Source organism: Moschus berezovskii, chromosome 4 (assembly GCF_049115385.1).
Source record: "Moschus berezovskii isolate FMDL1 chromosome 4, NW_MosBer_1.0, whole genome shotgun sequence".
NCBI lineage: Eukaryota > Metazoa > Chordata > Mammalia > Artiodactyla > Moschidae > Moschus > Moschus berezovskii.
In genome coordinates this window covers 108,602,957-108,630,638 of record NC_142463.1, presented here as the reverse complement: position 1 = coordinate 108,630,638, position 27,682 = coordinate 108,602,957, and the positions used below count along the sequence as shown (strand labels likewise).

The following is a 27,682-nucleotide window of genomic DNA, read 5'->3' as shown; positions in this document are numbered from 1 at the left end:
CTTACCCACTGGAACACCAGGGAAGTCCCTTATTATGCATTTTGCATCTTCTCAACACCATGTGGTTTGTGGGGGGCCCCCAAAGCCTCAGAATTTGTACTCAGCACTGGATATAGGGCTGCAGGCTGGGTGTAGGCCCCGTGGCAGCACAGGTGCCTTCTCACCTGTCCAGGGCCTTGCTGTGGCATCAGAGGACAGGGGCTTTGACTGCTACTGCTCTTCCTCAAATTTGAGACCCTGGCAATGAGTCAGGATGTGAGGAGGTGACTGCTGGTTGAGCTCAGCTCTGGATATTTCTGGTAGAATGACCCCTCCTCTCCCCAGACGTATCTGGTCTCAGTGCTAAGGCTTCTAAGGAGAGAGGATTTAAAAACTACTGAGGCCAGACAGTAAGCCTCGAGGACCTGGAAGTTCGATGTAACCGGCCGGTCTCCGACCCAACGCCTCACCATTTCGTGCATTCACTTCACCTCCCACTCTCCTCCACTCCCTCTCAGAGGCTTGAGTGCTGGCTAACCTGTCGTGATGAGGTTTCCTCTTTGCCTTGGGCTGCTCGTCAGACCATCTGAGCTCCTGCCCCCTTTCCCTCACGCAGCACAGGAGTAGGGCCCCTCCCCCGTTACCTCTCCCTCTGCTACTTGCCCACAGCCCACAGTCCTGGCCTCTCCGCTTCCCCTTTCCAAAACTGTTGCCATTTTCAAAAAAGAGAACAGAGAACTTCTGGCTGAGGTTGGAAGGGAATGCAGTGTGCCCTAAACCTGGAAGTAGGGGCAGCCACCTGGGTCTCCGCACACTAGACTTTCAGGGCCTTCACCCAGGCAGGCAAGCCACATCTGAGAAGGCTCGAGGGCGGGACGAGAGCGCGCCTCGGACTTCAGGGGCCGCCTAGGGTCAGTGTTGGGGCCATGGCTGGGTGGTGGGAAGCTCCCTGGGTGCAAGGGGCCCTCCCAGCCGCCAGGGGTCGCGCTGCAGGCGGTCGGGCGCTGGGCAGGCGCTGCCAGGGTCACGGCCGCCGGCCGGGGAGGGGGGGTGGGGGGAGCGGCGGCGCCCGTGGTCCCGGAGCGGGGGCGGGGGGAGCGGAGAAAGCGGGGCGCGCGGAGAGGCGCCCGGCCCTCGGCGCGGCGGGAGCCGGGAGGGCCGCGCGGCGCCAGCGGGCGGCGCGGCAGCACAGTCCCCGCGTGGCGCAGCGCGGCGGGGCCGCTGGGCTCGCCCGGATCTCCCTCCAAGGCGCCCTGCGCCCCGGCGCCCTCGGCCGCCTCTTCCTCCTTCATTCGCCGTCCCGGCGGGAGCGGCGCCCGATCGGGTGCCCCATGTCAGGGGCCGGGTAGCCTCGCCGTCCGCCGGCCCGCCAGCCCGCCTTCCGAGCCACCCGCCTGCGGGCCGGCCGGCCGGGGAGTCGCGGGGCAGGCAGGTAGGGGCCGGACCGGGCGGGGCAGCGGGCGGGGAAGGGAGGCAGGGAGCGCGGGCGGGGCGGGGGCTCTCCCCAGCTGTTCTCCGGCGCTGCACATCTGGTTCCGGTTCCTCTCTCCTGGGGAAGTGAAAGTGGAGGGGAGGGCGCAGTCTGGAGTTAGCTAGCTGTGCCCGGCGCCCCGCACCTCTCCTGCTCCCGCGGGTCCCGAGCCTGAGCACCCCTCCCTCCCGCCCCGGTCACGCGGCGGCCGGCGCTGCTGCCGTCACGTCCCCGGCCGCCTGCGCGTCCGCTCCTCTCTGCCCTCCTGCTCCTTCCTCAGCCTCCTCCCGCTCGGCGCGCCCTTTGCCCCAGCGCGAACTTCCCGCTGTCAGGCTCGTGGGCGCCGCGACCCGGCGTGGTATCCCTGCCCCTCGCGTTCCCTAGGGAGAAAGGGCTGCCTTCCTGCAGGGCTCCTCCGTAGCTCGGTGAGGAGAGGCCCGGGTGCGCAGGTCCTGCCTATGAGAGCCACTCGCCCCTCAGCTGGTGTCACCTCGTGGCTCCTGCCTGCTGCTTGGGGCAGAGGACATTGGGCTCCCATTCGCCCTGCAGTGGACGAGGCACGGGGCTGGGTCCCAGAGCTAAATCAGGAGGCTGACGCTGACTCCTGGCTTCACCTCGCAGATGTGGAGACTAAATTTAGCTGGAGTTGGTGTATGTGTGAGTGACTAGAGGCCAGGTTAAGGAGAGCCAGCTTGGGTCCATGAGATTCCCTTGGCCCCTCTTCTCTGGGCAAGGGTGGAGGTTAAGTAGGACTGTACATCCTGGATCTAGTCTGAGCTGCCTCTGCCGTGCTCCGGGTCCTTTAGGCTTAGCTTCCAACTTGGAATGATGCTGTGTTGGCACCTTCTGACAATGCCACCCCCCAGCCCCCACACACCCCCACCAGCACCACACAGACACCCTTAGGCTGACTTCCGCCGAGCTGCAGCTTCCCCTCCACTGTTTCAGGAAGTCACCTCCCTTCCCCTCTGAAGCAGCCCCCACGCCTCCAGTCCTTTGCTGCAAGCCACCCACCAAGCTGTTTCCCAGCTTCTGCACTCGGGGCACCCCAGGACCCTTGAGGCTCCTACTCCTGGGGGTTGGGCCATGGAGGCAGGTGAGAAGAGTTACTGAGAAGCCACTGTGGGCCAGTTTCTATCTCTGGGCTTCATGGAGGGGGGCTTGGGGATGGTGGGAACTGTCTCCCACAGCTGCTTTGGACCTAACTGAGAATACGTAAGGATTCTGGGGGTTGGAGGGCACTGATTTTTTTTTTTTTTTGGTCAGGTTAGTGGAGCTAGGTTAGGAAAAAGGACACTGGAGTCTGGTGAAAAGACACTCTGGGTTTTGTGGGTTCCTCACAAAAACCTAGAGGTGGGCTCTTTAAGAATATTAGCTAGCTCATGAGATTCTTAGAATGTCAACTAGAGTAAGAAGGCCAGAAATCCATAAAAAGACTGTAATGTTGGCCTGATGTCACGGCCAGAATGAATGATGTCATTGTAGGCCATTACAGAAAAGACTGTGATCTCTGTTATGTTAGGGAGTGAAGAGGGCTGGGATCTTTAAAAGGGATACGGAAACCATGTGATGTCAGAACCCAGAGCCTAGGTTAGCTGTGTGCAGTGGGTTCTTTGGAAAAAGGGCTGGTACCACCATGAGGGAGGGTCCTGGTCTCTTTAAGGAGCTGTGGTGGGCGGTTAGGGCCTGATGATGTCACAGGCGGGAGAGTTCAGGATTGGCTGGCCACTGATCCTGCTTTTCCTTGAAAGTACTAGGAAGAGGAGGGAAGCAAAAGGGAGACTCCCTGGTTGCCGGTTGCCATGGCAACACAGACCTTCCTTGCTTCATCCCTCTCCCACTTGACCATTCCAGATGCCGTGAGTGAGGGGGGGGCCATGGCGGAGGAGCGGCCCCCCCGGCTGGTGGATTACTTCGTGATAGCTGGCCTTGCAGGGAACGGAGCACCCATCCCTGAGGAAACGTGGATTCCTGAACCCAGTGGACCCCTGCGCCCTCCCCGGCCAGCTGAGCCCATCACAGATGTGGCAGTCATCGCTAGGGCCCTGGGCGAGGAGGTGCCCCAGGGCTACACATGCATCCAGGCTTCTGCTGGGGGCCACCCCTTGGAACTCAGCGCTGGGCTCCTAGGTGGAACTCAGCCCGTCATCTGCTACCGGAGGGGGCGTGACAAGCCCCCCCTTGTTGAGCTGGGGTGTGTGTACCTACCTGCCTCTGCTGGCTCCAGGGGAGGCTGGGAGATCTGGGGTGAGGCAGGGAGAGGGAGGGGTATGGGATGAGGGGTGTGCAATGGGAGTGGGAAGAGAGTGGCTCTGAGGCCAGGGAGAAGAGCCTGAAGTTGTGCATACTTAGTCCTCACACAGCTTTGGGTGCATGTACTAGTGCTGCTAGCTCTGTGACCTTTGGCAGGTTATTGAGCCCCCTGGGTCTGTTTCCTCAGGTGTAATTTGGGGAAAATAATACCTACTCATAGGGTAGTTGAGATGAAACAAGATCATCCATATAAGGGACTTAGCACAGAGTCAATAAATGGTAGCTTTTATTCTTGGTATTTATTAATGAGCTCTGAGAGCCATGGAAGGCCTGAGGTATTGTTACTGATCAAGAAGTAGAGCCTAGGGATTTCTCTGGTGGTCCAGTGATTAAGGCTCAGCGCTCCCAGTACTGGGGGCCTGGGTTGAATCCCTGGTCAGGGCACTAGATCCCACATGCCACAACTAAAGATCCCGGGTGCTGCAGCTAAGACCTGGAGCAGTCAAATAATATTTTAAAAAGAAAAAGAAAAAAAAGAGCCAAGGGCAGAGAGGGGTACAGGGTTTTAGAGGGCGGGTTCAGCAAGAAGTGGGCCCTGGCGTCGGTGCTCGACTAGGCTGAGAAGGTAGGACTAGGAAGGCAGAGCCAACAAGCCTGGGGGCTTTCTCCTCTGCTGTGGGCTTCTGATATCTCTCTCTGTTCTCTATGCCCAGGGTGCTGTATGAGGGGAAGGAACGTCCCAAGCCTGGCTTCCAAGTGCTAGATACGACACCCTACAGCCACTCAGCCAACCTGGCTCCTCCAGGCCCTGGGCACCCCCGCACCTACCTCACTTACCGGCGGGCAGCAGAGGGGGCAGGGCTGCATGCCCTGGGCATTACTGACCTCTGCCTGGTACTGCCCAGCAAGGGTGAGGGCACTCCTCATACTTACTGCCGATTGCCCCGCAACCTCAACCCTGGCATGGTGAGTGGGGCCCTGGGCCAGGAGCCGAGACTCATGCCATCTCCGTGTAAGGGGTGGACACTGGGCACACAGGGCATCCTAGGACCAAGGCCTCTAGCGGTAGGGGTGGGCCCAGAGGTGTGACACTGGTCTTGGGGGACTGGAGTTAACAAGGATTCTAGAGACAAAGACCACTTAGGGGTGGAGGGAAAATAGCCCCCCGGAAACCTTTGTTAGCTGTGTGTCTGCTTATCTCTTGGCATTTTTGGGGCAGTGGGGCCCAGCAGTGTACCTGTGCTACAAGGTGGGCCTGGCCAAGGCCAACACGCTGGTGTACGAGGCAGGTGAGTAGCCCCTCTGTCTGTGTCCCTCGGCCCTCTGTGTCCCTCTGCCCTGGTGCCTCTCGGCGGGCACCTTCAGTGTCCACAGAACTCACCTCCCCTTTGCCACACGGCCCTTCTCTGGGATCCCCTGGTTCTTTCCCCCGGAGTCTGATGGACCCTACTCCTTTTGGGGACCCCCCACTCTGCCGGGGGTGCAGAGCTGCTGGGCCGCTACCCCGAGGAGGACAATGAGGCGTTCCCGCTGCCCGAGTCAGTGCCCGTCTTCTGCCTGCCCATGGGGGCCACTGTCGAGTGCTGGCCTGCCCAGACCAAGTACCCCGTGCCCGTCTTCTCCACCTTTGTGCTCACGGGCGCAGCTGGTGATAAGGTGGGTGTGTGGGGCGTGGTCAGGGGTCTGGGCTCCGCAGGGCCCGCCTGACTGCCCGTCTGCCCCTGCCAGGTGTACGGCGCTGCCTTGCAGTTCTACGAGGCCTTCCCGAGGGCCAGGCTGTCGGAGCGGCAGGCTCGCGCGCTGGGCCTGCTGAGCGCTGTGGAGCGGGGCCGGGCACTGGGGGGCCGGGCCGTGCGCAGCCGCCGCGCCATCGCTGTGCTGTCCCGCTGGCCTGCCTTCCCGGCCTTCCGCGCCTTCCTCACCTTCCTCTACCGCTACTCCGTCTCAGGCCCCCACCGTCTGCCCCTGGAAGCGTGAGCACGGGGCTTCCCTGATGCTGGGAAGGGTTGCGAGGCCAGGAGGAACGGAGGAGAGGACGATGGAGCTGGGGCGGCGGGGGGTGCAGAGGAGTCGGGGACGGGGCTGCAGTGTGTGGCTGGAGAGCTGGTCCATTGCAGAAGTGCCCCTGGCTGAAGGGGTGAGTGGGGCCTGAAACCCAGGCTACACTTGCTTAGCTAAGTCCTGGCCAGGGCCTGTGCACGCCCAGAGGGAATCTCTTCTGATGTGCACCAATGCTGTACATAATGGAGGCTGACTCCAGTCTTGAGATAGAGCTCAGGGAGGAGTGAGATCCCTGGGGACAGGCGGAGGAGAAGAGCAAAGGCGGCTGAATGGATAGCCTGGATGGGGTCTGCCTCTGACTGTGTCCCTCTCTCCCCCAGGCACATCTCCCACTTCATTCACAATGTTCCCTTCCCTTCCCCACAGAGACCCCGCATCCTGGTGCAGGTGAGGGCTGGGGCTGGGGCTAGGTGGGAGGGGGAGAATGGGCAGGGGCTAGTCTTCACCATCCTGACCTGTGGCTCTTCTGCCTCTCAGATGTCTCCCTATGACAACCTGCTCCTCTGCCAGCCTGTATCCTCACCCCTGCCCCTCAGGTATATGCTCAGGTTGGGGGGCAGGGCTGTGATGACCGGGGACAGGGTGGGTGCCAGGCAAGTGGGCACCGGTGTGGAGGGCTGTGCAGGCTGGGCCCAGGTGGTGTCTGTGCCCAGTGATGAGGGAAGGGCCTCCTGCTGACTCTTCCCTAACCTTGGCATTGCCCCCAGTGGTGCCAGCTTCCTGCAGCTGCTGCAGACCCTGGGCCCAGAGCTGGCTGTCACGCTGCTGCTCGCTGTGCTCACGGAACACAAACTATTAGTCCACTCGCTGCGGCCGGATCTGCTCACCAGCGTCTGCGAGGCCCTCGTCTCTGTGAGTGCCACTCTGCCCAGCCTGCCTTACCCAGAGTGTTCCTTCTTGTGCCCTAGTCCCTACCTAGATTCTCCTTACCTTTCCTTTCTTGGGGAGGGTTCCTCAGTCTTATCCTTGGGCGTGGCCTACAGGATGTATGGCTTCAGTCAGGAGCTTTCTTTAGAGCTCAACTCCAACAGCTTCTCACGACAGGCACCACAGGTCAAGGTCAATGCCCCCTTCTCTGCTGCCTCCCTGTGCCCTGCTCACTGGTCCTCATCCCCCGGTGCTTTAGATGATCTTCCCGCTGCACTGGCAGTGCCCCTACATTCCGCTGTGCCCACTGGTGCTGGCAGATGTGCTGAGTGCCCCCGTGCCCTTCATTGTGGGTATCCACTCCAGCTACTTCGATCTGCATGACCCACCTGCGGATGTCATCTGTGTGGATCTTGATACCAACACGCTCTTCCAGTAAGAGGGCTGGGTCTTTTCTGGGGGTTTCGAGGATGGGAGCAGGAGAGGGCTGGTGAATGGAGTGCACCTGCTCAAAAGGAGCCTCAGGGAAAACGAGAAACCCCATCACCCTTTCTTCCTTCTGTTTATCTCACAGGACTGAGGAAAAGAAGCCCCTCTCCCCTCGGACCCTGCCCCGCAGACCCTACAAGGTTCTGCTGGCCACACTGACACACCTGTACCAGCAGCTGGATCAGAGTGAGGAGCCTGAGTGGGGGTGGGAGGCCGGAAACCATTACTGACCTTTAATCTCTAGTTTGGGGAGACCTGTGGAGAGCTGGACCTTACTTGAGGAGGTTAGAAGAACTAGGCTTTCATTGGGTGGAAGTGAGAGGAATGCAAGTTCCAGTTTAAGTTAGAGGAAGGCATATGTCACATTAATACTCCTGAATATGTCAGGGAGGTTGAGCTTGACACTGGGGAAACTTGAAACTGTTACCTGAAAGTAACTTTTAGTTGCTGTTGGTGCTAGGTCCCTCAGGAGCTGGCAGTGGTGGGGCAGCAGGTGGTAGGGTTGCAGCCTGACTTCTGTGGAGGGCAGGGTTGAGAAGCCCTATGGGTGCTGGCCCTGATGCTCAGGCTGCCCTGGTCCCCAGCATATACTGGCCCCGAGGAGGAGGCCTCCCTGGAATTCCTGCTGACAGACTATGAGGCAGTGTGTGGCCGCCGGGCCCGGCTAGAGCGCGAGGTCCAGGGAGCCTTCCTCCGCTTCATGGCCTGCCTGCTCAAGGGCTACCGGGACTTCCTGCGCCCACTCACCCAGGCCCCCTCTGAGGGGTCTCGCGATGTCGACAACCTCTTCTTCCTGCAAGGTAAAGGCGACCTGTCCCTGCTTGGGGAAGGTATCATGGGATGGGTGACCAGGGGCTGGGCTCCATGGGGAAGTCAGGGGGCATGCGGAATCACACAGTTACTTGTTTCTAAACTCAGCTGGCACTTTTGTGGGCACCAGCTCTGAGCCATGTGCTCTTCTGGGCCTGGTGAGGGGATAAGGGTACAAAGATGAATCAGCTGTGGCACTGGCCTCTGGGAAGCCCAGGGCTTGGTGGGGACACAATGACACCTGTGGTGAGCCAGCCCATGGGCAAAACTCTCTTCTCTTGGTGACTCCCAGTCTGAGGCCCTAGATGCCCACAGATAAAAGGGAGGGATGCCATGGGACCATGGTGCTGGGGCAGCTGAGCTGGTCAGCTTGGCTGGTAGGACCAGAGGGGCCAGAGAGGATGGCTTTTATGGCCTTGGATGCCAAGTTGGCGGGGAGCCAAGAAAAGAGTTCAGAAGCGGGTGGCTGTGGTAGAGCCCCCAGTGACCACCGTCTTGGCCCCACTCTCACCCATCAGGCTTCCTCAAGTCCCGAGAACGTTCCAGCCACAAGCTGTACTCCCAGCTGCTACACACACAGATGTTCTCCCAGTTCATCGAGGAATGCTCCTTTGGCTCTGCTCGGCATGCTGCCCTTGAATTCTTTGACTCTTGTGTTGACAAGGTATTGGGATTATCCCTTCTTTCTGTGCCCTCTGCTCCCCTCTTGGCTGTCTCTGTAACCCCAGATATAAACACTGTATCTCACACGTGGCGAGGCTGGTGCTCCTGTGTTAAACAGCGCATGGCCTGTGCGGCACACATGACTGGCCTCATAGACGTACTGTCTTCCTGTTCTCACTCGCCCCCTGGCTGTATCTCCAGGGCCCTGACAGAGTCTGGGCCGGTTACCTCCCTCCCTGTGGCTGTGCTTTCCTGGGAGATGCCATCTTCTGGATCCCCTGGCCCTGCTCTATGCCCACTGTCTGGCTGTCCCCTTTCTTACCATCCTGCTTCAGGTCCACCCAGAGCAGGAGAAGCCTGAGCCGGCACTGCTGGTGGAGCTGGAGGAGCTGTCGGGCAGTGAGCTCACCGTGTTTATCACACCTCCCGAGGAGCCGCCAGCGCCAGAGGGCAGTGAATCCACTCCCCAGTACTGGTGAGTGCCTCCCGCCCCCTCTCTTGCTCTGAGGCCCAATCAGCTGACTTAGTACCAACTGCTCTCCATATGGCCTCTCTCCGCCCCTCCAGTTATGATGGGTTCCCCGAGCTACGGGCTGAGCTGTTTGAGTCTCCTCAAGAACAAGCCGGGGCTCTGCCTGTGCCAGGCCCATCCCGCAGTGCCCCCAGCAGTCCTGCCCCTCGCCGTACCAAACAGGTAACCAGCAGGTGGGCCCCCTAGAGGGATCTGACTCAGGCCAAGGGCTGCTGCTTCAGTTTCTTCATCTGTAAAATGGGTATAATAGTACTTATCCCATGAAGTTGTTGGGAGGTTTCAATATGTCTGGCACCAAAAAGGAACATGAACCATCACTGTTGTTACCGTTGTCATCGTCCTCATCTTCATTTTCTGAGGACTCTGGAAATCCAAGGGCTTGGTGCCTCTGCCACGACACCTGCCCTCGCTCAAGCTAAGCATCTGTGCTTGGGGATTCAGGGCTGTATGGGCACTGTCCCTGCCACCCCATCAGCACACAGACCCTTTCTCAGGGAGGGTGCTGTTTCTTCCACACTATTTTAAGGCCTGCCCTGGCATCGTACACACCCAGGTGTGCCCCCGCCCTCTTTAGGAGATGAAGGTGGCACAGCGGATGGCACAGAAGTCAGCAGCTGTGCCTGAGCTGTGGGCCCGGTGCCTGCTGGGCCACTGCTATGGGCTGTGGTTCCTGTGTCTGCCTGCCTACGTGCGCTCGGCGCCCTCCCGGGTGCGGGCACTGCAGACGGCCTACCAGGTGCTGCGCCAGATGGAGAGCCGCAAGGTGGTGTTGCCCGACGAGGTGGGTGCCCGAGCCCAGTACTGGGGGCTGCTGCAGCCAACGGGGAACACGGGCACAAGTCCAGGAGCTGGGCAGGTGCCCCGTCACACTCACTGAACCAGTGAGCGTGTTCAGGTTGCAGCAGCGGGCAGTGCAGGGTGGCAGGGTCCGCAGGGAGCAAGGGTGGCTCTGTGGGGACTGGGAGGCTGGAGGACTGGGGCTGAGGGCGAGTCCACGCTCATCCCGTGTGTCTCCGGCCCAGGTGTGTTACCGGGTGCTGATGCAGCTGTGCTCGCACTATGGGCAGCCCGTGCTGTCCGTGCGGGTCATGCTGGACATGCGGCGGGCGGGCATCGTGCCCAACACCATCACCTACGGCTACTATAACAAGGTACCCAGTCACTCACCTTTGGGGCGAGGGGTGGGATGGCGGCCTGCGGCAGGGGTGTGTGGGGAGGATGCTGTTCCCTGACACCTGTGGCTTCCCCCCCCAACCTTGGAGATCGGGCCCGTGCAGTCCACCAAGGTCCGCAACCACTGTCACGCACAGTGCTCCTCTAGCGCCTCAGCACCTGCAGAGGGTTTTCTCATACTGGGCTGCTTTGAGTCTCACCCATAACAGTCCTGGCAAGGAGGTTAGGAAAGTACCGCCACCTCCCAGTAATAGCTGATCGTGGGAGCCAGTATGCCAGGCTCTGCTCCAAAGACAGCATCCATGTAAAACCATCGTACCTTTCCCACAGCCCCTTGAAGTGGAACGATTATTGTCCCCATCTTACAGATGAGGCCATGAGGTTGCAGGGGGTTAGGAACTGGTCCGAGGCACCATAGTAAGTTAGGGAGTTAGGACACACACACACAGGCATATTGTTTCCTGAATTCAGGCCTTTCACCATGACACTCAACTATTTCCTGTTTTTTTAGATGAGGAAACTAATGACCAAAAAAAATGAACTGATTTCTTCAAAGCCCAGTTTATAAACAGCAGTCTACAGACAGGTTGTCTCCACCATTTCTGACTTCCTCTAGAACCCCTCAGGGTGGCCACTGCCAGCTCTCTCTTCTGGGCTCCTGTTCCTGGCTGAGCCCTTGACAGGACAATCATAGGCAGGATGTCTGGAGGGAAAGGTGGTCGCTGGGCCCCCAGGTCAGGCAGTTAGCATCTAGCTGAGGCCCAGGGTATGGAGACAGGCCATCTTCATGGGTGAACACTGTACTTGGCAGGCTGTGCTGGAAAGCAAGTGGCCGTCTGGTACACCGGGTGGGCGCCTGCGCTGGGCCAAGCTCCGGAACGTGGTCCTGGGGGCTGCTCAGTTCCGCCAGCCCTTGCGAGAACAGCGGCAGCGGCAGCAGAAGCAGGAGGAGGTGGAGACAGCAGCCCAAGAGGCAGGCAGCTCACAGACAGGTGGGTAGGGACTGGCGACACGGGCAGGGGGACAGGCATGGAGAGCTGGGGCTGGCCTAGCGGCTGACGTTCAGAGTGCCGAGAATGGATAGGCTGCACTTGGTTGGCAACAAAAGACATGAAGTTCTGCCTGGGAGGAACCTTGCAAACCCAGGTCCCTGTGAGGAGCTCTGTTTTGGAGCTGGGGACTGGGTTTTTTGACCCTCTCCCTGTCTTTTGCAGAGCCCTATTTGGAGCGCCCCTCCCCTACCCGTCCCCTTCAGCGCCAGACTACCTGGGCTGGGCGAAGCCTGAGAGACCCCGCCTCACCTATGGGGCGCCTGGTGAAGAGCGGCAGCCTGGGTAGTGCCCGAGGGGCACAACCCACCGTGGAGGCTGGCGTGGCCCACAGTGAGTGCCTTCATCCCACACCGCACCCCTGGGCCCATCAGCTTCCCTAACCACTTGCCAGTGAAAGGGCAAGGCGAGAGGCAGGGTGGAGGGGTGGAGCTTTGTGGCAGGTACTGTAGGTGCTGGGGGAATCTTGCCCAGACTGTCATCGTGGTGGGGGCTGTGGTGCTAGATTGCATAACCAGGAATTGTGTTTACTCAGGTCCCAAGGAGGGCCTGGACTCCATCTTCCCTGATTCTTTTCTGCCTTACAGTGATAGAGGCCTTGGGGGTCCTGGAACCCCGGGGATCACCCATACCCTGGCATGATGGAAGCCTCTCAGACCTGAGCCTGACCGGGGAAGAGTCGGTACCTGGAGGCAGCCCAGGGGACTCAGGCTCAGCCCTGAGCACCCAGTCCACTGAAACCCTGGAAGGGCCAAGTGGGCGGGTGCCCAAGGCTGGTGGGCGTCAGGATGAGGCCAGCACCCCCCGAAGAGGGCTGGGCGCCCGCCTCCAACAGCTACTCACTCCTTCCCGCCGCTCCCCCACCTCTCGTGTCCCCCCATCTGAGCTGCCCCCTGACCTGCCTCCCTCAGCCCGTCGCAGCCCCATGGACAGCCTTCTGCGCCCCCGGGAGCGCCCTGGATCCACTGCATCCGAGGTAACCACTAAGGGCAGGGTCCAGACACTTCAGCATCTGGAGGCCTGGGGAGGGGCTGCTAACCAGCGGTGCCCAGCCATGGGCCTCGAAGGGTGGCTGAGCCGGCTTCCCGGGCAGAGTAGCATGGGGTTGGCTGACCGTGGTCTCTCCCATGATGGCAGAGCTCAGCCTCTCTGGGCAGCGAGTGGGACCTCTCAGAATCTTCTCTCAGCAGCATGAGCCTCCGCCGTTCCTCAGAGCGCCTCAGTGACACCCCTGGATCCTTCCAGCCACCTTCCCTGGAAGTGAGGATAACCCCTCCCACACAGACTGCTGGAGCTCACATATATACCACACCCAAGGCACCCTGTCAGAGGCAGGGGCTGGCGGGAGGTGGGAGGAGGCTGGGCGGGGCTGTGGAGGTTAGAGACTGGGTAAGGAGCAGGGGCTCCTGAGCCCTGAGGCCAAAAGGGGCCTGCTTCCTGGGATCTTCTGTCTGCAGATCCTGCTGTCCAGCTGCTCGCTGTGCCGCGCCTGTGATTCCCTGGTGTATGACGAGGAGATCATGGCTGGCTGGGCACCTGACGACTCCAACCTCAACACCACCTGTCCGTTCTGTGCCTGCCCCTTTGTGCCCCTGCTCAGTGTCCAGACCCTTGATTCCCGACCCAGGTGCCCAAAGCCGGGCAGGGGCTGTGGGTGTGGCAGGGCTGTAGAGGTCTGAGGGCTGACCTTCCTGCCATCTCCCTGCAGTGTCCCCAGCCCCAAGCCTGCCTCTGCTGGTGCCAGTGGCAGCAGAGACGCTCCTGTCCCCGGGGGCCCAGGCCCTGTGCTCAGTGACCGCAGGCTTTGCCTAGCCCTGGATGAGCCACAGCTCTGCAACGGGCACATGGGGGTAAGGGCTGGGCCAGAGCCCAGCTGTGTGTGTGTGTGTGTGTGTGTGTGTGTTGCCCTGTGGGTGGCCCCAGTGATGCTGAGGAAAGATGGGTACAGAGGGCAGGGGGCATCCCAGAAGCTGCTGGACATGGTGGCTCAGTAGGAAGCAGGGCTCTGAGGATGGGGCTGTGGTACATGCCCCCCACTGCCCTCCCCCTTTGTGCCTGACAGAGTGCCTCCCGGCGTGTTGAGAGTGGGGCTTGGGCGTACCTCAGCCCCCTCGTGCTGCGGAAGGAGCTGGAGTCACTGGTAGAGAATGAGGGCAGTGAGGTGCTGGCATTGCCTGAGTTGCCTGCTGCTCACCCCATCATCTTCTGGAACCTTCTGTGGTATTTCCAGCGGCTGCGCCTGCCCAGTGTTCTGCCATGCCTGGTGCTGGCCTCCTGTGATGGGCCCCCACCCCACCAGGTCAGTGCTGACACAGCCCCTGCCTCCCCACCTCCAGCGCTGTTTCTCAGTCCTCCGTGTCCTTGGCGCTATAGACGGAGCACAGCTTTGGTGTCGCTTATACCTGGTTGACTCCTGGCCATTTCACTTCACTTCTCTGCGCTTCAATTTCCTCATCTGTAAGGTGGCATAAGTGCCCCCTCTCAGGGCTGTTGTTAGGTGCCTAGTGTAGTGCCTGTTACCCAAATACTAACTCGTTAATGTCCATCTATTCATCACACTATTCCTTGCACCGGTATTTACTGAGCACTTTTAGGTTCCAGGCAGAGTTTTAGGCACTAAAATGTCGCAGATTTCAAAACAAAGTCCTTGCTCTCAGAGAACTTGTATTCCCATGGGGAACAAGAGTTTCTCTCCTCTCTTTAGCCATGTCCTGTAGTGTCCCTGTCCCTTGGAATAGCACCTGTCCATTTCCCGTCCTCTGCCTCCCACGCCATGGGCCTGTCTCCTTTTTCTTGGCTTCCTGCAGGCCCCAGCCCCTTGGGTGATGCCTGATCCAGCGTCCGTGCAGGTGCGGCTGCTGTGGGATGTCCTGACCCCTGACCCCGATAGCTGCCCACCTCTCTATGTGCTCTGGAGGGTCCACAGTGAGTCTCACACTCGATCCAGGATGGGAAGGGGTAGGCTCTATGCTTGGAGGGCTCAATAATCCTGGTTACCTTCTCTTCCACCCAGGCCAGATCCCACAGCGGGTGGCGTGGCCAGGTCCAGTACCTGCATCCCTTAGCCTGGCGTTGTTGGAATCGGTGCTGCGCCACGTCGGTCTCAACGAGGTGCACAAGGCTATAGGGCTCCTGCTAGAAACTCTAGGGCCCCCTCCCACTGGCCTGCACCTACAAAGGTATCATGCTCCCACCTGAGAGGCCCTGGGTCTGTCACGGGCTCCCTCCCGCCTTATCTCACTTATACCCTTTTGACTCCACTCCAGGGGCATCTACCGTGAGATCTTATTCCTGACATTGGCTGCTCTGGGCAAGGACCACATGGATATAGGTGAGGAAGCAGGCAGGGGGCTGAGGGGTTTAGATCTAGGACCAGGTGTGGGAGGCTTGGGATTAACCTAACATACGGACCTACCTCCACCCTCTTCCCTAGTGGCCTTCGACAAGAAGTACAAATCCGCCTTTAACAAGCTGGCCAGCAGCATGGGCAAGGAGGAGCTGAGGCAGCGGCGGGCACAGATGCCTACCCCAAAGGCCATTGATTGCCGGAAATGTTTCGGAGCGCCTCTGGAATGCTAGGGACCCTTAAGCTTCCTTCTCCCATCTGGGCTGAGGAGTGAGGGAGGAAGGATTCTAGAGAGAGCCTGCTTCCCTCTTTCTTTCCTAGAGGAGTTGGGAACAGGCTCGGAAGCATGCCCAGCCAGAGGCTCTGCGCGGGGGCAGTGGGGCCCACTGTTACCAAAAGCCACAGTTTCCCATCTCCAGCCTGCCCTCTATGCTCGTGCTGATGTTGGAGGAGGCCTGGGGGGAGCTGGCACATCCCTGTTCCACCCCATCTTATACCAGGAACTCCCCTCCAGGGTACCCACAGATCTGCACTGCCCTGGCCATTTTATAAGTTTTTGTTTTAAAAAACAACTGGAAAGATACACAGCTACTGAGCCTTTGCCCTGAACGGGAGGGAGGGATGTCATTTCCCACCAGAGATGGTCCCTCTCCCCTAGAATTGCCGAAGGAGCCTAAGGCTCTCTATGCCTTTCTACTTTAGTGTTTTGTATTTTAAGTTATTTATTCTGGAGCCACAGCCCCCTTGCTTAGGAGGTTCTTATGGACAGTAAGAGAGAGAAGGGAAATGGGGCTCCACGGTCCAGTGCTTTACAGCTCCTTGAAAGTCAGGAGTTAGAAGCTAGAGGAGTCCCAAGTTCCCCTTAGGAAAAATTGGTGCCCCTCTAGTCCTAATCCTTCTTGTCCACTCCATCTTGGGGAATGCCTCACACACCCAAGGCCCTGACTGTGCAATAAGGATTGTTCCTTGTGAAGTTTTGTTGGATGTAAATATAGTAAAAGCTGCTTCTGTCTTTTTTCTTCTGCCTCCTGTTCTCTGGGATAAAGGTGGGGGATACCACTGTTTTTCTCCTGGCTGCACATCCTCCTCTCCACCTTTTCATCCCTTGCTGCCTTTGGGCACACACTGCTTTCCCTGACCAGGTCTGCTGCTGGTCCCTTGGGGCACAGGGAGTTCTCAGAGCAGGAGAGGGGTGAATCCGGTGCTGGCTATGGTGGTGCCAGTCTGTGTGGCACTTCCGGCCCTCCCACACAATCACCTCCTTGTCCCTCATCTGTACCCCACACAAAGGCTCCATTCTCTGGGGGCCCTGAGCTCATCTCTGCCTTCTTTCCTCTCCCCCATATTCCCCCTCCCAACTTCTCCTGTACCTCCACAGGGATGACAACCCTCTCCCCAGTCACTGCTGTTGGCCACACTCACACATCCTGGGAGCTGCTCTAAGTGCAGCCAGTACTCTTCCAAGCAGGGTCTCAGCCTGGGGACAGCACTAGGAGTACAGGGGCAAGGATTAAGGAGCTCACTACATGTGGGCATCAGGCAGCCAGGCACTACTTTTCTAATCCTTTTGGCCCCACTTGGAGTTCTCCCTTTTTTTCCTATATAATGAAATAAACACAGGAAACAACTCCTAACAGAGCTGCAAAATCAATTACTAAAGGGAATTAACCAGCAAAACAAAAATGCCTTGGGGAAGGAGTGTCAATGGAGGAAATAACTTACATGAGCCTCTAGTGCAAATTCCTTGGGGTGGACAGCAGTGGATGAAGACAGCAGTACTACTTCTGAATTCTGGGAACTTCCAGGTCAGAGGATGCTTTCCCATCCTGTCTGGAGCAGTGTCCTAAAGGAGCTGCAAAGGACAGGAGGAGGGGCTTAGGAAAGACCATCTGTTTTTGTCAGGGACTAGGAGATGACTTCTTCAGAGGGGAACCTTCACATTGCCCCAGGTTCTGATTAGACCTCACTACCTAGGATCAAACTTTCCCTGTAGCATCCCTAACCACCTGCAAGGGAGCAACTGCCTTCCTGAAAGCATATGTTTCTGGTGAGCATAGCATGTCCAGCAATGCACTGAACTGTCTGGAATTACAAAGAGAATTTTAGGGCTCAGTCTCTACCTTACGAGAGCATACAGTCTTTCTGATGTAGAGTGCCTCCCAGGCTACGCTTCTCATTTTGGGGCTTCCCCAAGAGGCCTATAGTCAGATCGGTGGAATTATAGAATTCCTGAACCACAAGGATATCTTGGAATTCCAACAGCCAAGTACTCACCATAGCATCTGACATCTCTGACCTGTGGCCTGGGGAACTGAATGAGGGGAAGGATATATCCAAATTACCTGGTCCCAGTTTCTATTCCCTCACTTTAGAGTGTGTAGGCTCCAGTAAGACAAATTTTAGTTAAATCTTGTCTCTGGCACTTGCTAATTTTATTACATCAGACAAGTTACTTAACTGCTGTGCCTCAGTTTTTCTTCATCTGCGAACTGGGGAGGGGCTGATTAAAGACTTAATTTTGAAATATAGATAAAGTGCTAAGCACACTCAATAAATGTTAGCTCCAAAAAGAAAACAAACAGGTAGAACCTGCATAGGACAAAGGACACGTCCACTACTCAGTGGCCTTGCTTACTTGTCTTTCTTGGAGATTGATCACTCCAGATTGAAAGTTGCCCCACCACAACCTGATTTTAATTTTGTTGAAAGGTATTTTCTCGGGCCTCACTAGTATCTTTCTCAGTCTTATATCTTCCACCGCTGTGTTTCTTGTATATCGTCGCAGCCCTTGAAGAATGGCCCTTCAGACAGCACAGAAAGGACTGAACTGATCATGGACAAAGCAACGGGTTAGGGAAAAGGGGCTGTACTTTCCATGAGGGCAGTGACTTAGTCCCACTTACTGCTCTATGCCCAGCACAAAGAAGAATGTCTAATCACATAACAGGTCCTCTATCATGTGCGAAATAACCGAGTCAATGAAGGTATTAAAATGAGTGGGGGAGTGGTGAAATAATCTTAAGCATAGTATAAAGCAGGTATTACAGATAGAATTGGAAGGACTGATGCTAAAGCTGAAACTCCAATACTTTGGCCACCTCATGAAAAGAGCTGGCTCACTGGGAAAGACTCTGATGCTGGGAGGGATTGGGGGCAGGAGGAGAAGGGGACGACAGAGAATGAGATGGCTGGATGGCATCACCGACTCGATGGACATGAGTTTGAGTGAACTCCGGGAGTTGGTGATGGACAGGGAGGCCTGGCGTGGTGTGCTTCATGGGGCTGCAAGGAGTCGGACGCGACTGAGCGACTGAACTGAACAGACAGAATACCGACCAAAGCTGAATTTGGAACTAAGAGGGTGAAATTGTTGGAAAAGTGAGGAAAATTCTCACAATAGTTACTATTATGTTTATGGAGTATTTACTAAGTTCCTGGCACTGTCCTGAGCATTTAAAATGTACTATTTTATAATCCTCACAATTACCCTATGAACTAGGTACTCATCAATCATTCCCATTTTAAAGTTAGGGAAACTAGGGCATAGAGAATAGACTTTAAGTAACTTGCACCCAAATCACACAACTGGTGCGAGATCCAAACCCAGGCAGTCAGATTCCAGAGACTGTATTCTGTACCTGGACACCACTACAATGGAAAGGAACGTGCTTTACCTGCTTTTGTACATGTCTGTGTGTCTGTTCAGGGTCCACCTGTCTTTCTGTGCTCATGTCCTTCATTGGTTTCATTTCCATTGCACAGCGTGACTTCTAAATGACTTGAAAAAAACATTCTAGTGCTGCTGGAGCCAGTTATTTCTGAGTTTGAGCCATTAGTCATTAATTAGCTTTCTGAACTTTGCAAGCTCCTTAGCCTCTCTGAACCTCTGAGCCTCTCTGAACCCCTTTCTGGATCTACCGGCTTCAAATTTCAGCTCTGCCACTTATCATATGTAACTCTGGGCAAATCATTTGATTTGTACCTCATTTTCTTAATCTGTATAATGGGACTAACAGTATCTACCTCACTGAGTTACAAGGAATAATCCATGGAAAGCTCTTAAAAAAATAAGAATACACATGCAGCACAGTGCCTCAGTCTCTGCCCAAAACGTTAGCTATTACCATTCCTTTAACACACTGACTCTGATACTTGGTCCCTCAGATGCTCAAGAACAATACTTATAGTACGTGTTCGAAAAACGCTGGGTTCAGGCGCGCCTAACTGCTTTGGGGAAGTAGAGAGGCTAGCAGGAGTTGGGCCTTGAGTTGATTAGGTGTAGTCGGTGGAGTGGGAGGATGTTTCCCTCACTGTGAACCTGATCAGACCAGAGATCCGGAGAGAAGGAGCTGCGAGCGCTCTGCGCGGCGTAATTTCTCAGCAATTTGGCTAGCTGTCTTTTTTCCCCCAGTCGTGGTTCAGTCACGACAGGACCGTGCTGGGGTACAATGAGGACCAGGAAGCTCAAGGCCTTTGGCAGACGGAGACAGGCCACGCCCCAAACAGACTGCAAGGCCCGAGCGCCTCAAGCTACTGCTATCGTGAAATTCCTGGATTCTGTCGCGATGAAACACCACCCAACGCAGACCCCACCGTCGTTCGCCAGTCTCCATCTTTAGAATTGGAAGAATGAGAGCAGGCCAAAGGGGAATCCCGGTTTGGGGATACTGGGGTACGGCGGCTGCCTGGGGACCAAAACGTCTCTAAGGTAAAGTTGCAGCCCGAAGCGATTTTTTGACCCCCGACACTTAATGGGCTGCTGAAGACCCGGATGTGTCTGGGACTGGCCGAGGTACCCATTAACGCGCCCCCGCTAGACCATCCCCCTCCTCCCTTTATGATTGGGTGTTACGTACGCCAATCATCACTTCTCTAGCCACTCACTCTTCAAGGGTGGGGTGTAGCCCCGATATCCCGTCTCCTATTGGTGCGGCCGAGAAGAGAAGGGCGGGGAGGCCGGCTCAGGTTGCCCAATGGACGTCGTGGCGTGTGGGGAAGGCGGAGCCGAGGTGCTTGGCAGCTGCCCAATCAGCGTCCTTGTTTGTGTGGTGCCGCCGCCGCCGGTGCAGCCGCCGCCGCCGCCGCTGCCCCCGTCTGTACCGCAGTGTCTGCTCCGCCCGCCCGCCCGGGTCCGGCCCGCCCCCCTCCCCCACCCCCGCCCCCGGTCCCGTCAGCGGGGTCCGGAACCTACTGTGCCGTCGCCTCTTCCTTTTTCGACGCCGCCGCCGCCGCCTGAGGAGGCGAGCTCGCCGGGAGTTACACCGCCACCGCCAGGTGAGGAGCTTTGGCCTAGGCCAGCCTGGCCGCCCGCCCGCCCGGGGGCGGTGAGGAGCGAGGAAGGGAGGGAGGCTGGGAGGAGGCGGTGGTGGCGGAGGTGGGGGAAGGGAAAGGTGGAGGGGCGGGGGGAGGGGAAGCGCCCGCGAGCCGACGCCCGCCCGCGCGCCCCCGCCTTGCGTCCCCCTCCCCCCACCCCGGCACCGCGCGCCCCCGCCTCGCGCTCCCCCTTCACCTCATCCCCTCCCCCTCCCCCCGCTCCGCGCGCGCGCCCCGGTCTTTCACTTCGGCCTCGCGCGCCCCCAGCTCGTGTCCCTTCATTTCTTCTCCTTTTACTCTTTCTCCCCTCCCTCGCGCCCCGTTTCCCCCGCCTTCCCCGCTTTAACTCACTGCCTCATGCCCGCCATGCTCCCCTCCTTTCCTCTCTAGCGCGCCCCCCCTTAACTCTCTCCACCCCCAGTGGTGCCCTCAGGGTGCGGGGGCCGCTCCCTACTCTCAGTCTTCTGTTTGCCGGCGGTTGGGACAAATAGGGGACCCTTAAGGGTGAAGGAAACACGGGATGATTATCTTTATATAGGCAAAGGGATCAGGAGCGCAGAACCTTACCCCTTTATTTCATCGTTCACCGTTCCCTCGCCCTCCCGTAGAAGGGAATTGTCTAAGCCTGTGTGGGTACTTGTCTTCTGTAGTGACTAAACCATCCCTTTCTTCGGCTGGGCTTCTGGGTCCCACTGGATCTGTATCCCAGTTCAGTCAGCGCCTGAGGGCCGAAGGAACTAGAACTTACCCTTTCCTAAAGCAGATCCGGACTTAAAATACTTTTGGCCTCCCTGCTTTCAATTACACGGAGGAGATAGCTACTCCTCTTAGTGCAGAGGTTTGGGTGCCATTTGCCTGCCCAGGACACCTTTCCCCTTTCATAAAGGTATGGTAGCCTTTTTGGATTCTTCCCCAGCATCAACTTCCCTCCAAACACATGATGTTAGTTCCTAGGGCTGGCACTGAAGTGGAGATGGAGGCTTTGATGGTGGCTGGGTGGCATGTAGATGCTAACTGAGCTTGCCATCAACCTTTTTTTCTTCCACTGTCACCTGGAGGATCGGGTAGCCCTCTGAGAACAGTTTTCTCATTTCTGATAAATGATTATTTAGAGGGCTTTTATGTAGGTGAGGAGAGCTGGGAGATACTTAAGGTAGTGTATTTCAGCAAAGGAAGAGAGCAATACTTTCAGGCCAGATTGCAGCAGAGGGATTTGAACTTGCAGCAGCTGGAGTAAAAGCAGGTTTAACAGATCTGTGTCCAGAGAAGAGCTGATGCTTTTGAGTTTTTAAAACGTTTTTTCCCCTCTCAAAATGTTTATTTTTTGAGTAGACAATGCTTGAATGCGACCCAAAGTGAAAAGAAATCTTTCACCTGTGTTCTCCAGCTTCCACTCCCCCTCCCCATACAAATGACTTCTGTTTTCTTGCATCAGCATGGTGTCTGTATGTTGTCCTCTGTGTGTTGAAGATTATCCTGTTTGGGAGTTTAGTGCTAACTTTATTGCTCCTTCTTTGATACACTGACTTAAACTCTTTCTTGAGATAACCACTTGGATTCATACTTTTGGTGCTTGGAGCAGTCCTGGTAGAGAATTGTCATAGAGTGGCATCTCTGCTGGTCCTTGATTGGGAAAGAGGTACTTACTATTGGAGCTGCTAAAGGTGGTGCTACGCAGGAGCTGAATATACTTTGAGGGAAAGTCCACACCTACCTGTTGGAAATGGTGCTGGTTTTTTGGTGACTGATACTCTCTGGCTGTTTTGGAATGGACTGGGTCAAGGATGGTCTTTCCTTGGGCTTTTTAAGCAGATAGGCTGTATAAATAAGGAGTTAATGGGAGTACTGTGTTCCTTTTTAAGAAGAATGTAGTATTTTAGTCTAGTGGCAGTGATAGTCACCATGGTAAGGAACGAAGTAGGTGAGTAATGATCAGCAGGAATCAGAAGGCTGGATCTTTAGCCTGAGTGACCCAGTTTGAGAAGAGGTGAGGCTTAGGAACTTGTGCCCTGCCTGTTCCCTTACTTGAGAACACTTTCAAGGAGGTGAGAGTGATTTGTAGCTGACAGCCGCATCCATCTTTATGACACTGTGGTTTGCCTTCCCTGACAATGTGTGATGTCTGTTAACTTCCTGTTTAGAGGCAGTCCCAATAGGGTCTGAATAGAGGCTGCATTCAAATACTTGTCTAGGAACAACGTTAACCAGGTTCCCTGATCAGCACTTCAGATCTAAGTTACGACAGTAACTTTTACTTCTTTGTGAAGCATAACACCACAGGGTGGTGGGGGAGGGAAATGTGAGAATTTTGTTCTTAATCTCATACATAGTCTTAAAGTACATTCAAAGCCTGTGTGCTGTCCCCCTCCCCTTTTTTGGATAAATGTCTCTCCTTACTGCCCCCCCATCCCCACCCCAAACTGTACTCAACTGTTTTCTTTTTCTGGCTGTGCCTGGCCAGACCTCCAGGTTGGGTTTTGTTAGGAACCTCACTGTGGGAGAAAAAGAGTCAATGTGTCGATAATAGTATCCTAACTGCCGGGATTCATTCTTTTTTGTTTTTTTTTAATCTTTTTGTCTTTTTTTTAGAGGGAAGGGATTCATTCTTGCTTTAAGCATTATTTTATATGTTGTATGTAAACCAGGCCTCTTGTTTCAATTTTACTGATTGTTCCTTCCTTACCTCCTCCACCCATCAAGCTGGAGGTGCATATTTAGGGGAATAGCAGCTGTGGTGTCCTGGTTTCTGTATTGGAGCATATTCTTTGTTAGCCACCTCATTGGCACAGGCAACCCCTTAGAACCCTCCAACTGACAAGCAGTCCCTCTGAACTCAGTCAGAATGCTTATTTAGTTCATTGAGAAAAGCCAAACCAGTTTTGGTCAAGTAAAATGATTGCTAGAGAGATCATGATTTGAGCCATAACTGGAACTCAAGGACTTTCTTTTCCGGACCCTTTGTATTAAGGCACAATAGCCAGGCATTCTTTGATACAGTTTAGAGGGGAAGAAGAAGAAGAAAAAAAGCCCAGTCAGATTGACTATAAATCTAGTCCTGGCATAAAGCTGTCCACCTCTTGCTCAGGAAGATCCAGCCTATCAGGCAGTGCCACACAAAGTTGCATTTCTTCTGCGTTTGCTAAGCCTGGGAAAGGAGATAGAAGGAATTTCAGTTTCTTTTGAAAAGGACTGGCTTTGGAGGGGAAGTCTTCTGTTAGGCATTTTGTTTGTTTTTTCCTCAGTAATTCCTGTGATACTTTTTCTGTAGGTACTGGTTGGGGGTTTTGATGGCTCCAGAGTCCATGAAGCAGAGAGCCTCCTGTATTTGCACAGTAGTGATGAAAGCCTCTGGACAGTAGAATTGCTCCTTCTTCGTGTTTCATCTTTTACGGATATATGAAGTATTCCTATAGCATTTGAGGTTATTCCGTAGGAAAGGAGTGATCTAGGGTCATTATGAGCCTAACCAGTCTGGATAGTATCTCAGTAATGTTTGGTGTCTCCCTCAAAATCCTCTGGTCTTTAAGGTGCCATCAATTGGCAAGAAACTATCAACAGTTTGGGGTTGTAGTACCAAAAGCAACAGATGAATGAGGACAAGTATTTTGTTACTTTTGAGGTATGAAATGGTCAATCGCAGACCTCAAAGAGTCATCATAATTGCAGAGGCTTCTTTGTGTGTGAACTTGATTGTTATTAATACTAGCAGTGAACTATTAAGGAACATGACAATACTTTGACATTCACAAGCCATTATTTTGTTTGTTTTCACATCTGGCTAGTTTACATTTTTAAAAGTAATTCAGATTATCTTTACTTGAATCTGAAAGTCATGCTGTAAGTCTCCTTATAAAGCGTTCTTGATCTAATCTCATTTTGGGAGGAAGCTGGAATTTGTAATCTCAAATATAGGCTGGAATATTAGGATTTAGATTAGACTTTAGGATTAGTGAATTCTCATTGTGGCTGTGGGGGATTCAGTTCAGTTCAGTTCAGTTCAGTCGCTCAGTCGTGTCCGACTCTCCGCGACCCCATGAATCACAGCACGCCAGGCCTCCCTGTCCATCACCAACTCCCGGAGTTCACTCAAACTCATGTCCAATTAGAGAGGTTGTGCATCTCTAACCTGGAAGGTATTTATTTATAAAGTTAGCTTTTTGAGAGTATTTAAATTCAGACTTCCCAGAAGGAAAGTTGTGGGCTAGTAAGTGGCAAGATGATAGCATATTATATCATCTATATATATATATGATATTATATGATAGCATATAATATCATCTATCATATTATATCATGTTATGATACCATAACACAAGTAGAGCCTAGAAATCTGGGTCAAATCCTAGCTTTGCCATTTTTTAGGTACATGATTTTGGGTAAGCCTCCTAGCTGGTTGGTTGTTTTTTTTTTTTTTTTTTCGCTGCAAGGCTTGTGAGATTTTAGTTCCTGAACCAAGGATAAAACCCAGGCCCTCAGCAGTGAAAATGTGGAGTGCTAACCACCAGGAAGGAAGGTTGATACTCAGTCATGTCCAACTCTTTGCGACTTCATGGGCTATAACCCACCAGGCTCCTCTGTCCATGGAATTTTCCAGGCAAGAATATTGGAGTGGGTTGCCATTTCCTATTCCAGGGGATCTTCCTGATCCAGGAATTGAACCCACATCTCTTGTGTCTCCTGCATTGGCAGGCAGGTACTTTACCACTGGTGTCACCTGGGAAGCTAACCATACCACCAGGCAATTCCCAAGCCTCCTAATTTTTGAATTCCTATTTCTTGCACAGTAAAAGCCAGTTTTTACAGTGGGCTCCAAGGTTTTACATGCTCTGCCCTTCCCTGCTGCTAAGTCGCGTCAGTCCCTTTTCTTTTTTGATCTCCTGTCATCCTCTCTTTTGCTCATGGCATCCCAGCCACATTGGCTTGTTCCTTAATACATCAGTCACACTCTTTATCTCAGGAACTTTGCACTGGTTACTTCTTCTAGTGGGAAATATCTGTTTTTCCCACAGAGATATTACAAATGACTAATTTTCTTTCTTTCTTCAGACAAGTTTTTGTTTAAATGTCACCTTTTGAATGAGACTTTATCCTACCTATATTTAAAATTGCACCTTCAACTTCCACCCCTCACTCCTAATCCTCTGTTTTTCAGTTTATGGCTTTCTAACATACTTAATTGTTACATTTATTGCTTATTGATTCCCCTGGTATGATGTAAGGTCTGTGAAGACTTGCATTTATTTTGGTGTTTAATGCCTTGTACAGTATTTGGCATACAGTTAATACTCAATAACTATTTCTTTTTAAAAAATATTTATTTGGCTGTGCTGGGTCTTGGTTGCAGCACAAGGGATCTTCAGTCTTAGTTGTGGCATGTGGGATCTAGTTCCCTGACCAAGGATTGAACCTGAGCACCTTGGATTGGGGAGCTTGAAGTCTTAGCCACTGGGCTACCAGGGAAGTCCCTCAATAACTATTTCTTAATCAAATAGGAATAATGATAGCTTTTTCTAATCTGTTTATAACAAAGGTATGGAAATGTGGTAAGCATGATACAGGATCTTAAAATGTTTTTTGAACTTTGAAGCATTCATTATACAGATAATGATGATAGAATGATTGCCTTCCCATTGAAATGGTGAATAACACTTGATTATGGGAAAAAATCTTCGTATATATTCACATATATTATCACATCTCCTAAACTCCAGCTGTTTCCAGTTGTCCACTGTATGCTAGATGTATCCATCTCTGTATTCCATTGGTACCTCAGACTCAACATTTTCGTCACCTGCTCCCCTTTTGTGATTCATTGAGTCATTGAAGCTAGAGATGTGCGCATTATTGTCAGTTCTCTCTCTCTTATCCATTACTTTCCAAATATTTCTGAATCTATACCTTTTTTCTGTATCTCCATTGCTGCTGTTCAGGACTACAACAACTTTTATTTGGAATATTGCCATGATCTCTTATAGTTCTCTCTGTTTTTAGTCTTGCTCCCTTTTAAACCATCAATCATACTCTCTTCAAAATAGTCTAATGGAGATTTGATTATTTGGTTTCCCATTCTCAGAAGTATTCAGTAGTTTCCAATCATTTAAAGGTACTCTGCATGATATCAAGGGCCCTTTATAAATTTTGACCTTTGTCTTTCTCTCCAGCTTTACTTTTCGCCCTTTGCAGTTTATACATGAGCAAATACAGTTCTTTTAGTTACCAGATCAGCTTCCAGATTTCATCTCAAATGCTACTGTCTCTGGGAACCCTTCCTTGACTTGCCCAGAGAGACTTAGATATACTTTCTTCTTTGATCTCGCTCTAATTTATATATATTGCTTGTCTCCCCCCAGTGGTCTGACAATATTCTGAAATAAAGAGATATACCATGTCTTTTTACTATTGTTTCTCCAGTGCCTAGCATGGTGTCTGTCACATATAAAATGTTTTAAAATAATGAATAATTCTGTGGATTGAGAAAATGCTGCATACGTTTAGAAGATGCCCCATTTGTTATATTCTGGGGACAGAAGAACCTGGTTGGTGTCTTCGTTCCATTTATCTGTGTGACCTTGGTTAAGTCACTTGAAGTCTTCCAAGCCATAGTTTTCTCAAATTAGAAATAATCAGTATCTGTTTTATCTATTTCACTATGTCTCTTTGTCAGTCACATGAGATTACACATGTAAAAGTGTTTTATAAACTGTAGAGCTTTGTATATAGTTGTTAGTTATTATGTGCTGACACAAGCTGAGCTTTTCTCACAACTCATTTTTTCTTGTTTATATTGATGTAGGCCCTTTCATTTTATCATTGAAACCATAAATAACTCTACAACTTGTGTTTTGTTCATATCCTTTTTCATTAGTAGGTGTGATGTGTTCCTATATATCGTCTTAAATAGGGCAAGTTTAAAGGCTTTCTCAGTAGTCTAGTGGGTTAAAAAGGTTGCAAAGTCCTGGAAATTAACTCTTCTCAAGGAGTATCTCAGTCATGGATTCTGTAATTTTTTCTTCAGTTTTTTTTTTAATGCATTTTTGCAACTTTTGAAACTTGAAGGGAATTTTTAAAATGTAAATATAAACTCATTTGTTGAGTACTTTCTTTGTATAAGGCTTTATGCTATTTTAATTCTTACAGTAACTCTGTGAGGGCGGTATTATAATTTTACAGATGAGAAAACTCAATTCTCAGGGAGGTTGTCATTTTGCTGAAATCTCAAAAATTAATAAAAGTGGTGTATCCAGTATTTGAACAATTTGCTTGACTCCAAAAGTTATCTTACTGTTGTTCTCTTAATGCTTCTCATAGAGTTTTGTTTTGCCTTTGCAAAAACAAACCGAACAGGAAAATGATAGTTTTCCTAATAGAAAAAAGTTTTCCTTATGAAAAAAGTTACATGATCAAATTAGGGTTTTGAAAAATTCTGGGTTAAGTTATGGCAGATTTCTTTACAACATAAGATCCCAAAGCCTTGCATATCTGTTTATATTCTATTTATATTAGGAGTGGTAAAAGAATGACTGAAGGATGCAAAGCTTCTGGAAATTATTTGACCAGGAAGAGCATCTCTTTGAGAAGATAGTACTGCACCTTGATAATCTGCTTTCTTGTAGTTCTTCTGTGGGTTGATTTAAAAAAAAAAAAAAAAAGAGTTGTCACTCTTGAATGAGGGAATT

General features: G+C 53.1%; 2 protein-coding genes, 1 long non-coding RNA gene and 1 pseudogene across 11 annotated transcripts in view; 2 read left to right on the top strand and 2 right to left on the bottom strand.

Annotated features, from left to right (window-relative positions):
- Positions 1–891: 891 nt before the first annotated feature.
- Positions 892–1,644, bottom strand: LOC148778196 (uncharacterized; annotated as a pseudogene).
- Positions 1,277–15,711, top strand: DENND4B (DENN domain containing 4B). 4 transcript variants are annotated; one of them, XM_055403901.2, is made up of 29 exons: positions 1,280–1,411; positions 2,399–2,546; positions 3,305–3,644; positions 4,417–4,669; positions 4,923–4,992; positions 5,190–5,359; positions 5,432–5,676; positions 6,085–6,151; positions 6,242–6,300; positions 6,472–6,616; positions 6,891–7,066; positions 7,206–7,306; positions 7,705–7,920; positions 8,449–8,594; positions 8,929–9,068; positions 9,161–9,287; positions 9,700–9,906; positions 10,148–10,276; positions 11,110–11,290; positions 11,513–11,680; positions 11,935–12,323; positions 12,485–12,607; positions 12,805–12,974; positions 13,056–13,197; positions 13,410–13,646; positions 14,155–14,272; positions 14,361–14,526; positions 14,614–14,678; positions 14,781–15,711. In XM_055403901.2, exons 2-29 carry the CDS (start codon positions 2,537–2,539, stop codon positions 14,924–14,926), a joined length of 4,506 nt encoding a protein of 1,501 aa, XP_055259876.1. In that variant the 5' UTR covers positions 1,280–1,411; positions 2,399–2,536; the 3' UTR covers positions 14,927–15,711. The 4 variants fall into 4 exon arrangements, with proteins under 4 accessions (XP_055259878.1, XP_055259876.1, XP_055259877.1 ...); XM_055403902.2 differs by lacking the exon at positions 1,280–1,411 and adding an exon at positions 1,678–1,875; XM_055403903.2 differs by lacking the exon at positions 2,399–2,546 and having other exon boundaries at positions 1,277–1,411.
- LOC129541743 (uncharacterized) lies at positions 13,641–20,111 on the bottom strand. Its single transcript, XR_008682883.2, has 4 exons — positions 19,885–20,111; positions 19,578–19,713; positions 16,416–16,545; positions 13,641–13,802 (listed from the first exon to the last, which is right to left on the bottom strand). It is a non-coding gene; the product is annotated as an uncharacterized LOC129541743 (long non-coding RNA).
- Positions 19,812–27,682, top strand: part of GATAD2B (GATA zinc finger domain containing 2B) — an 81,428-nt gene continuing 73,557 nt past the window's right edge. For 2 of the 6 annotated variants that reach the window (XM_055403910.2, XM_055403906.2), the window contains exon 1: positions 19,814–19,967. The gene's annotated coding sequence lies outside the window, so the exon portion shown is untranslated. Of the gene's footprint in view, positions 19,968–27,682 lie in introns of all 6 variants that reach the window. The other 4 variants (XM_055403909.2, XM_055403908.2, XM_055403907.2 and 1 more) reach the window with 3 other exon arrangements.